The sequence below is a fragment of the Peromyscus eremicus genome, chromosome 12 (genome assembly GCF_949786415.1).
Source record: "Peromyscus eremicus chromosome 12, PerEre_H2_v1, whole genome shotgun sequence".
Lineage (NCBI taxonomy): Eukaryota > Metazoa > Chordata > Mammalia > Rodentia > Cricetidae > Peromyscus > Peromyscus eremicus.
In genome coordinates this window covers 66095334-66107630 of record NC_081428.1, presented here as the reverse complement: position 1 = coordinate 66107630, position 12297 = coordinate 66095334, and the positions used below count along the sequence as shown (strand labels likewise).

Here is a 12297-nt window from a genome sequence, read left to right as displayed (position 1 = left end):
TTTTCTATTTCTGGGTCTATGTTTTAAAATATAAATCACTGTTGACATAGTCATGCTTCTTCTCCAAGCAACCAAGGGTTCCAGATTGGACCTAAAGACAATTCAATACACAACAACCAAGTTACACTCCATCCTTTCCTCTTGTTTCAATACTCTCAACACTTCTCTGTGGCATGACAGAATCACTGATTGAGAAACAATACCTAGCAACAGTATTGCCATGTTCTTAGGTAGAAGAGTTATTCTGTATAAATATCTGAATTAGATGAGGCCCATAATGAATCACACTATATTACATAGATGTCTATTCACTGTGCCAATCCGTAATGGCTAACAATGTCTTACGAACTTCATAGATGTAATTCAAAACCAAAACTATCACTATGATCAAGAAAAGGATGGCTTACTGTGTTCAGTCTCCTGAAGCATAAGGTCTCTAAGTTAGCAGATAGAACTTCAGCACCATTTGTTTCTAGACCTCAGACATCTAGCTAAAATATCAAGTAAAGAATATTGACCAAAAAGCCATTTTATGAGACTCACAGAATTTTTGTTTTCATTATGAAGACCATTCACTTAAGACATAAGGGCTCCTATAGTTCTCTACTAGAGTCCTTTCCTGGGAATATCCCCTTGCATTGTTTTGGAAACTACAAAAAGCAAACCCTTATTGCAATTAAAGGAGACGAGATGATAGATGAGTTGAAGCCAGGAAATAAAATAAAGATTATCACAGTGAAGATATCAGTTGGAAATCAAGCTGAAAAACAACCATCGAAACTGGCTCATGTTTTTAAGTGAAATTGGACATTTATATGCTTATATTTCTTCATGTATTTTAAAACTTAAGTCAGTGAATATTGGTTCTATTTATGCTTTTAATGTACTTAAAAGGCAACCAAAGAGTAAACAAATGTTCACCCTGTGCTCTAAACCACATTTTTCCAGGCTTATGAATAAAAGGAATGTGAGGCTTTCAATTTGTTCTTGAAGTCAGTTGTAAATGAAGCAAAGTTAATTTCCAAAACACATTTACAATTGCTAAACACAATGTGGAGGGAAAACTAGAGACAATGTGAGTGGTGAGAAAGCTTTTTAACTACTGATATGATAGGGACAAAGCTGTGTCTGTATGATGAATGATTGACAACCACTGAAAATAGAGATGGGATTTTATTAGAGATCAATATCAGATTATATTTTCATAAATAATGAGCTTAAATTTCTATCATGAAATCATCAATGAGATGGGCAACTGTGATTTCCACCAATTGTATTTCCTGTGGACCCTCAGCTGCATTATGGTTGAGTAAACATATCACCTTAAAACCTCTAGGCACTTCCCTCTAAAAGAGCCCATGACCCATTTTATTGAAGCCTCTTTATTTTTTTTTTCAAAGAAAATAAGGCTTTGTGCTTGGGATTTGTTTGGTCCTGGAAGTGACAGGTGTATTTATAATCAAGCTGGATCAATAGTGACAATGAATACAACTCCTGAATTTGTGTCTTTATGTAATTATTCTTTTCCTAAGACAGCAATATTCCTTATATAAAAAATTAAATGTATCTGTTACTTTTCCTGTATTCTGATTTAAAATGTGTACAAATGCCTTGCCTTTGTGTGTAACTGCTGTTCTTTGTAGTTTTATAGGAAAATTCCTCCAGTACATTTTCTGCCATTGTCCAGAGAACATAAATAGGATACTTGATAGGACAAGAATCACACTGAAGAATAATGATGTGTAGAGGGGGGACACTACACTGACCTTGAAAGAATACAGCAACCAGTGGAAAGGTTCAAAGTGAGGGCCAAGATCTTCTGCAAAGTATGTGTTTTAGGGGTCATATTTGGAATAATACATGCTGGACAGTAGAGATATAGGAGAAGTTACATGCTAAGTCTTCTCATTATGATATCCATAAATCTGCAAACATTTTTAACATTCTGGTTTGGTTTGTTTTAATTTGGATGTCTCTACATCCTTCCTGATTTCCAGGCCTAAGTAGATCTAGTAATTCCAAAATGCCATGGTATAACTTCATGCCTTTGTTAATGTTTTCTAGTACTTCAGTATTCCTAACTGTGTGTTTGCTTGCTCTTACATGGAGTTCTTTTTCACGACACAAATCCACCGACAAAACACTGTATGTTGGAATCAAGGCTGTTAATTCCACATTTTTTTTCCTCACCATCCCTTGAAAATTCCATGTTTAATTAGTTACCTTCCGTTTTCTAGAAGATAGAATTATTGCAGTCTAGTCTTTTAAATTGGATAATACTAACAAGCTACTGGCTTCATAGATGGTAAGTTAGGAATCTCACTACCACGCCTCCTGATTTCTCATAGAGTTTGGAAAACATCTACACATAGAAGTCTGGCAATGTAAAAAAGGCAATTAAAATTTGTTTTGACTCTAAATCTCAGGCTTATTTCCTTAGGCAAAACCCACTTTCCTTCTTCCCTGCTGCAAGATATGGTAAAAAAAAAAAAAAAAAAGGACAACTTTCTATGACAGCTAGACATGCACATACACACTCAAAGGTACCCACAGATCAACACTAAGACTGAATGGAAAAAAGCAGGAAGCCTGTGCTTCTTCACCAAACATAGCAATGGCAGGGGGTTCCCTACATCTTCTCAGAAACACAACAAAACCCTTTCCCCTAAATGTCAAAAAAATAATGAAATCCCAGATCAATACCTAGATAAAAATATGATATTCTCTTAGGAGAAACTCTTTACAAAGGAATTAAATCAGCTAATATGATTAAATTCAACACAAGATTTTCATTTTCTAAAATAAAAAAAATATTATCAACATCAAGAATAATGTTTAAAACCTTTCTTCACGCTAAATGGCCCCTGGCTATATGTCTGACAGACATTAGAAGAATATAATTTTGACATGTTCAAATTTATGATTGAAGGAATGTCCTGGAAACAGGATGTAATTGTGTATCATTTACAGAAGTCTAAAGAAAATACAAATATGAAACAAAACTGCACATCACAGAATTCTCTAGAACGTAAAGGCATTTACAGTTCAACATTTTTTAAGTGGCTTTCTCAAAACCTTTTCCATCAGTTCAATGACTGTATTTTGTCTGCATTATAGTCTTCATTGCAACTAGCCCTCTGTTAATAACAACACACTTAAATTTAGTGTTTGTGGAGTCCTGATTTATTTTTTTCTTTGCTTTTATGTGCAATAATTGTTATGCACGTGAATTATCTACCACATTGCAACAGGCAAGCTTTGGTTCAATTTTCTTGTCCTACACAAAGGAAGATTTTGAGTGCAGAATCTCAGCTACTAAGTCCTGTGATGCCGTTTTATTATTTTTTTCTCTTGTTGGGGTGGATTTATTGGAGAAAATTGGGGAAGGGGCGGGAGGAGAAGGGAGAGGGTGGGGAGGGCAGAACAGGAGGAGTTCTCAGCTATGTGGAGTCTTGATTCACAACTTTGCCGCCATTCATGGTGGGTGTTCCCGAGCTTTTTCTTGAACGGCCTTGCTTTTCTCCAATTTCATGTAGCGATGGTTCTCTGTACATACACACTGGAAGGCAAAAACCACAAAAAATTACTTATGATGATCAATGTAGATATGGCTTCAATGAACTTCCTGAATCTGACTTTAGAATGTTCAGAATATTTAGAATATTCAGAGCACCCTTCATCAGAAGTGATACCTGGATGAGGATAGAGAAATAGAAAAATATCAATGTATTTCCTTAATTGGCCCAGACTTCCTTCACCTAAACTAAGGCCCAGAGCCCATGCACAGTTAGCTACTCTCCAATAGGGAATGTGGCTATTCAATGGAAGATTAAAATCGCATCCTCTCTTCTCTGTCTGCCTCTAAGGTTGTCATCTGAGAGCTATCTCGGCTTTTGTTCAGTTATCACTTAGAATGAGTAGGGTTTTCCAATTCATAGCTATTCTTACAAGATCAATCACCACAATGAGTCTTTTAACCTCACTGGGCTGTTATGATAGAGACGAATGTGTCTATATAGGCATATTTTACTTAAGCATCAGGAGTTACTTTCCTTCTTAAAATAAGAACAAATAAATATCTTTGTCTATTCTGGCTATTATCACTACAATGGTTCAGTAATTTGCATGGTGCTTCCAAAATCAAATATTTTTTTTTTTCTTGGGTAAGACTGGGGAATTTACATCTTCAGGAGATGGACTATTTGGTCCATAGGCTTACTTAGCTGCTTATTGTCTGTCAACCCAGGCACACTTTTATGATGGAAAAATGGCATTTTTATCAGCAGGAATAGGTAACAAACATCTAAAATGATCAAGAAATATAAAAAAATAATGCCATTCATTAAGATTTTAGAAACATGTTGTAGAGAATACAGGATAAACTGTTCAGATCTAAGCTATTCCACTACTTCCAAAACATACAAAAACACAAAAATACAAAGCATGGTTCTTCTGACACTAGTTCAGTAAAAAGACAGTTTTTCCCCCCAGTGTGTTAGTAGTGTATTTAGCAGTACTGTGCATTTATACTGCGTATGGGAATTGTTATTATGTGACTTATGAGCCATTAGTTCTGTGGTGAATTTGGGATCCTCTGCTTTTACTAAGCTACCAGATGATGCTGATGAAATACAATACACATTCTCTGAGTAATACAGAATATAGATATGAAAGATGCTTTTTCAATGTCTTATGCAAGAGTATCTATCACACATCTATTTCTGAATGACATGTTTAAACCTTTCATTTATTTCCATGAATATTTCTAATATCTCCAAATGCCGTTGGTTGAAGAGTGCAACCTATAGGTAAGCTTTGCACTAATAGCTGAGAGAGTTGATTCTGTTGTTTTTAAATGGTGTAAATAGGTAATTCAACTTCTTTAACAATAACAATAAGAATCCTAGAAAAATCTTATAGTACAGCCCACTAGATTGTTGACGTCCCTCAAGTGTCCTAGCTCTTAATTGTATTTCTGTTTTGAGGAAAGTAGAGCAGGTGCCAGATCTCCAAGGTGAAGGCAAACTTTTATTTGTGCATGATATATCCACTTATCTACCACTGGCTAATGCACAGGCAACTCAAAGGTAATGAAGTGATTCCACTGGCAAACAATCCACAGGCTGCCAGGAAGCAGTTTTCTGAACTCTATCACCTAATTGGCTGTGAAAACCCACAGTCTCCAGGCTCCAGCACAGATCACTTAAATCATCATCTCAATGGATAAAAAGAACCTTTCTGTTTAAATACCCAGAAAAAAATATTAGACCTCAGATGACTTCAAAATCATCTTAGGGGAAAACTTCAAGGGTGTGATATTGCTTGATAACCACTAAATAATGTCTTTGTATAGTTGATTTCTTAGAGTTGCACCATCCCTTCCCTTCTCATTATATAGATTCTACCCAAGTTATACATTTGAGAATTTATTTTTATGCATTTACTATTTCTCACATATACACAAAGCACTTCAATTATAAACACACACATATTAGCACTAAAATTAGTGCTGCAGGCAAATTTTTCAATAATTGAACCCTACTGGCCATCCTTGAAATGGAGTCTGCAAAGAAATTTCCAAACTGACCTCTGGAATTTTATAGTTTATCAAAGTAAAACTCAATAATGCTACAACAGAAGATGCAGTTTTTCTTTTAGGGTAATTCAGTCACTACTGTTAAGGATTATGTCCTTAATTATGTCACCAGCCTGCGATGGGGTCCCAGCCTAAAAAGCGGGTGTGCCCTCTCTGTGTTTCCTCTCTTTCTGTACTCTCTCTCCTTCCATCTGCCCCCTGCCTCCGTGTGGTTTCCTCTCTCTCTCTCTCTCTCTCTCTCTCTCTCTCTCTCTCTCTCTCTCTCTCTCTCTCTCTCTCAATAAAGCTCTAGAAAGGTAACCACGGATCCTGATTCTTCCGCCAACCAGTACTCTCCTCTGTCAGCATGGCCACTGCAGGCGGCAGCCAGCCACAAGTGCTGCATGACCAACAACTACCCTCTTTATATACCCTATTAAACTGAATAATAAAATTCAGGGTTTTAATAAACCAAATGATTAACAAGTATGTTTTCCAGGTCACTAAAAGAAACTGTCCCTCATCCACCCAATGAATCAAATAGGTATTTTATTCTCTACATTTCTGTTGACAAAGTGGATTTGGATTGTAAGACAAAGAAAAACCAGGTCATTCTGGGAATTGCATGCAAATACAGAAATGGGAAGGAGCAAGGCAGGGAGGAGGAGAGGAAGGGTGGGAGGGAGGGAAGAAAGGAGGGAGGGAGAGAGGGAGGGAGGGAAAGAGAAAAAGAGGGAGGGAGGGATGAATAGAGACAGAGACAGAGAACTATTAAACCAATTACTTTTTCATTATCATTTACAAGTCCTGGAACTCAGCAGAACATCTATCTTTAGACTGTAACAGGTAAAGGGCTCCAGCTCCCAATCAGATTTTAGAACTAAAACGTACAGAGTGCGACTGAATTCAGTTACAACACGAAGAAAAGGGACAGGGAAAGGACAAGCACTCTTCAGTGTGGTGACAGCCACCTCTGCTAGTTGTAATAACTTTCTTTGAGTCAAGTTCTGAATACTTCAACATAAATCATGGAACAAAATTTAAGAAGTGACAAAGCATAAGATGTCTGACGAACATATTGTAAGTCAAAATGTAAACTGTTAATGCCACAAACAAATCTGTCATTTTGAAGTATTCAAAGTCACTTTAAATTGATCCTCTCATTTACTGAATAGAATAACTTTGTGATCACCAGAGGCAAGAAATTATTATCTTCATTTTTAAACATAAATAAAAGTAAATGACTTCCCTAATATCAAGGGCTGAGCAGTGGCAGAGCCAGGATGTGCCTGTCTAGTCAGGAGATCTGATCTAAACAAGATTCAACACACTAACTGATATTAGACAATATTTACATTATTGTGGTTGCATATTAATTAATATTTAAAGTTGGCCTTACTTTCACTAAATATTGCTATTGTCATCAAGGAATGATTTTGAAAACAAATATGACACATATATACTAAAAACAATAAGTAGAAAGTAACAAATGTTGGCAGGTATGTGAAGAAATTGGAACACTTATGTATTGTTGCTCAGAGGAGGTGGTACAGCCACAGTGAGAAATGACAATTGTCATCCTTCCCAAGAGATAGAACCTATACCTTTTCTGTTATTTCACCTTTAAATTCTCAGTGCTACTTCCAACCTTACCAGATTCACATGAGAATAAGCATCTACTGCAAGAGTGTTATGGTTGAGAAAACCTGGTCTAAGGGACCACATTATGCTTTAAAATGTCGCCTAGGAACAGTTGACATATTGAGACAACACACATTTGTACACACACTCACTAAGTGGCACCCCTCCATTATTTTCTTAATGAAGCTCAAGCTTATAATGTGAGGACATGATTTTTGCTGACTTTGTTCTGACAATAAAACCATCCCTCTTCTCTTCTTCCTCATTTTAATAAACACCACCATCATTCACCAGCTGCTCTTATACCAAGCTTGACAGTCACCAATGATTTCTTTCTTGCTGTCTAACATCCTGGAGCCATTAAATTAGAATGCTCTACTAGGTCTAGCATCAAAATAAACAGAGTCATTCTTTTCTCCTTTAGACCCCCGGGTCTGAGCTACCTCCACCGAGAAAAGATTCTAGCACTTTGCCTTGCAATCTTCCTCCAAGTGTGTAATGCTTTCCCAAAACATTAAAGAGAAAACATAATGCCTTATGGCAATTACAAGGTCTCAAGTTCTCTGGAGTTTAACAAACCATTTTCCCCTAAAATCAACTGCATCCAGACAAACTGCCATTCTTGTTCATAATCAGAAATATTGGATTACCTCGGATGTTTGTAATTCCTGTTTATTTTGCCTGGACAAACACTGCCCTCAGATCATTGGTTAATATTACTAAATTTCAGTGCTTTTTAAATATTATTAATTCATAATGTCTAATGAAAGATTTGCTTTGATTACCACATAAGATGGTTTGAGATATTTTTCCTTTGGGACTAGTCTCTAGTGACAGTTTTAAGTGTTTGCCCATTTGTTATTTATCCACCTAAATGCATAGAATTGTTTTCTTCAATAGTACCAAATTCCCTCTTATGGTGAATGACACTTAACTAAGTGTTCCATGATCATTTTCCATATGAATATCAAAATGTTCGTTGCCTAATTACAGGTATCCCTGTTTGGGATACAGATGAACTTCTTCCTCAAAGTCAATGAATCTTTCCCTTCCTCTAAAATCCTGAATCTTAATCTAGAACGTACTTGTGTGACTGTAAAATGGATGATTTTGAATGGAAGTGAGCACTGCGTAGTAGGTCACATTTACCAAGATTTTTAGTTTACTGATATTTTTTATTTTTAAATCTCCTTTATCTTCATAGGCAAAGAAAATGAATCAGGAAAGCTAATCACAAACCCTCCCTTTCTTCCACAGGAACATATGATAAGTTGTAGAGTCTAGAAAACAAAGAGCCCAAAGACCTTTGCTTCTAACAATCTCCTGCGTTCCTGTTTATTAAAGTGTGACAACTCCCCCAACACACACACACACACACACACACACACACACACACACACACACACACACATTCACACCAGCAACAGCAGCACATAGAACTTAAGAAGGGACATTCTTGGACATAGCCCGACCCTCAGAGGGTGAGGTTCCTACACTTTGTGCTCTAACGAATCCTCCAGGAGAATCTGAAGAACAATGTATTTACAAAGATGCCACATTTAATTACTGTATGAAAATCAGTGGTGTCACCTTCTAAGCAACGAATTCATGTATATACATCCTGCCTGTGCAGATTTTAACTCTCAAACAGAGAATTCACAATCACAGGAATCATTGAAATAAATAAGCTGATTAGTTGTGAAAAATGACAAAACCTGTGTGTGTGTGTGTGTGTGTGTGTGTGTAGGAAAAATGTGAGGTCTGAAGTTGGAAGATATGTGGATCTGAGATAATTACTTTATGCTTCTTAAAATGAGTTTTCTCCCAATTAAAATGGAGATAATAAGCTATCAGCTTATTATCAAGGTCTTGGTGACAATGAAATGATAATCCGTCTAATTCAACAGATGGAAACAGCAGTGTTGGACAGAGAGGACAAGGCTGCAGAGCTGTGGCTCACTGACTCCTTTTACATCACTACTCGATTCTTTACAGATGAGAAGAAAATGGGGACTTTGAGTGGTGATGTGGCCAGCTGTGACAGTCACCAGCATCAGGAAGTAGGTTGTCGGATGTTCGTACATGGCCATTGTAGTTGTTACTGACAAATTCTCCATCCAAATGGAGACAGTAGACCCTCTGTTTTGAGTGAAACTCATAATCCATGTCTTTTATCAGTGTCTATGAAAGAAGAATTAAATATGACTAACATGTTTTTATTACTGACAGTTTAATCAAATCTTCTTTGGCCTTCTCTAATTTCCAAGAAATGGAAAGGTTAAATTGCTCTGTAAGTTAATGTACCATTAAAAATATCCAGCTGTCTTAATAGCAGATCATAGAAGGGCCTGGGCAATTAGCATGAAGCAATTCCACACCTTAATTAATGTCACATGGAATCTCTCTGGAACTGTGGGAGTGAGTTAAACACTTGTTTGAAGGTAACAGATCATAAGGAAGTCCCCAGTATGCTGAAATGTTTATAACAGAGGTTGGGAAATTATGAACAACAGAAGATTTATGTCTTTATCTGAAAAGAGAGAAGGAACAATATTCAAGTGTAAAAGAGAGATAAAAGTGAGTGAGGAATGTGTTGGGGGACTTTTCATTAAAGATTGGGGACATTTTATTAAAGATTCATCTCAGAGACTAGCAGAAAGTTGCTGTGAAGAGTTACAATTGGGAAAGGGAAACTCAAAAGGGGAGGGAAGAAGAGAGGGTGGAACAGGAAGAAGGGAGGGAGAGACAAAGAGAGAGTCAGAGTGCCCGTGTGAATATCCTTTCTGCAATATGCTGTGCCAGGGAAGTTTGGGGAATCCATCTCTATGTAGTTATCTTTAGTATGGTCCAGCCCAAAAGAGACTCTGTGCATATGAACCATCTAGTTCTTGTTCCTGATAGTTTTATATATGTTTGTGGTCTTCACCTTCCCATTTGGAGCTTCACAACCTTAGGAACCCAGGGTCCTTCTCTTTGGTGACTCACTGTATAGCTGTGGAAGGGACTCTCTGCTCTACAATCTCGAGTTGAGATTTTCTTCATCCTATGTCATATCATCCTCAGCATTTCTTTAAGATAGAAGACAATAAGGCAATGACCGTTTTCTAAAGAAAAATATTTAAAGGCATTTTGTTTTTAAACTGGCAAAATTTGAGACACTGAATACTTCTATAGGGATGAGTTTCAATTGATAAATACTTTGGTAATATCTTATTTTCTCCAGTACTCAGTCCTGGAAACTTAAAGTCTTTGGATAATGCACACGCACACGCACACACACACACACACACACACACACACACACACACACACACACACACTGTTTTTCAGGGGGAATAATTTGATTATAACTACTCAACCACCTGCAAGAGCTGAGTAATAAGCTTATGGAGGAGGAGGGTGGAGAAAATGAAGTGTTTCTATCTTTTTCTTTGTCAAAGAGTCTTTTGCCCTCTATCTGATACTGGAGGGGGAGGTCACCCAAAGACAGTTTAAATCTGGGGTGTCACTTTTCCATGGTGGAATAATGCTCTGAGAATCAATGAGCCTGTGCTGTTGTCGTAAATTCTAGGGACGAGTAAGTAGAGGCTTATGTGCAGCGTACATAGCAATGGGCTTAAACACCAAGTCAATCCATCCAGCACATGTATCTGCAACCCCTCATTAACATTGTCCTTACGTGGAACACCAGAGAGTGAAGGATTGAAGGGAATGGGCAAGTGAGTAATTATTATCATGTTATCTGTGTAAGAATTACAGATCCTTTAGCTGGAAAACTTAATTTTAGGAATCTTAACACTCAAAGGAAATCAACACAGGAGTGGGATAAAGGCAAAGATGTTTGAAGAAAACAAAATCAATCACAACACTAAAATAACACACTTTGGCTTTCTACCACCTAGGGCTAATGTACTTCACAAGAGAACAGCCCATTCATCATGCAGTGCTGGGATCTGTCGGGGTGGTAATGGTATAAGCAGTGGGTTAACAGATTTATAAAGAATTTCTTGAACATTAAAAATAAACCAACAACCACTTGTTTAAACAGATACATGCTTAATTGCAGTGCTATTATTTCACATTTCTTTTCTAAAACTATCTTCCAATTATATGCTTTATAATTAGACCATGGAGAGATCATTAAAAAAATAAAACTCTTTCCTTCAAAATACAGTTTATGGCTAAAATACTTTTCATCTTAGGTTTTGATTCAGAAGAAACAGACAAGGAAATAACAAATTATCAATGACAGAAATAGCCCATAAAACTGTACTTTATTCATTCACTAACTTAATAAAGGAAATATGTCTAAACTATTTTATATGTAAATTTAATGCAACGTTCCATCAGAGTGTGTGACTTTACACTAAAGTACTTACAAAAAGTGCTGCACATCCTATCAGAGGAGATGAGACATTACCTCCCATCCTTAAGGGATGGCTCCCATTTTTATCTATCTATCTATCTATCTATCTATCTATCTATCTATCTATCTTCATCATCATCATCTATTTATTTCTTTATCTCTCTCTTTCCTCTTCTCTCTTCTACGTTTTATTTTATTTTACATATGTAGGTGTTTTGTCTGTATGTTTATCTGAATGCTACATGCATACAGTGCCTGAAAAGGCCAGAAGAGACTTAAATCTCCTGGAACTGGAATCGCAGCCGGTTGTGAGCTGTCATGTGGCTGCTAGGAATTGAACCTGGATTGCTGTGTGATGTATGGCAAATGTGTTACTGATTAATCAATAAAACACTGATTGGCCGTTGGCTAGGCAGGAAGTGTAGGCGGGGCAAGGAGAAGAATAAAGCTGGGAAGTGGAAGGCTGAGTCAGAGAGACACTGCCAGCTGCCACTATGAGAAACAGCATGTGAAGATGCCAGTAAGTCACGAGCCATGTGGCAAGGTATAGATTAAAGGAAATGGATTAATTTAAGCTATAAGAACAGTTAGCAAGAAGCCTGCCAAGGCCATACAGTTTGAAAGCAACATAAGTCTCTGTGTTTACTTGGTCGGGTCTGAGAGGCTGTGGGACTGGGAGGTGAAAGAGATATATCCTGACTGTGGGCCAGGCAGG

The 12297-nt window shown here is 37.1% G+C and overlaps 1 protein-coding gene across 2 annotated transcripts in view; it reads right to left on the bottom strand.

The window, feature by feature from the left end:
• Nucleotides 1-3306: 3306 nt before the first annotated feature.
• The window catches only part of Fgf12 (fibroblast growth factor 12), a 533458-nt gene continuing 524467 nt past the window's right edge, over nucleotides 3307-12297 (bottom strand). For both annotated transcript variants that reach the window (XM_059277387.1, XM_059277386.1), the window contains one exon: nucleotides 3307-3559. In XM_059277387.1, the coding sequence (XP_059133370.1) occupies nucleotides 3441-3559 (119 nt within the window). In that variant the 3' untranslated portion in view covers nucleotides 3307-3440. The remainder of the gene's footprint in view (nucleotides 3560-12297) is intronic.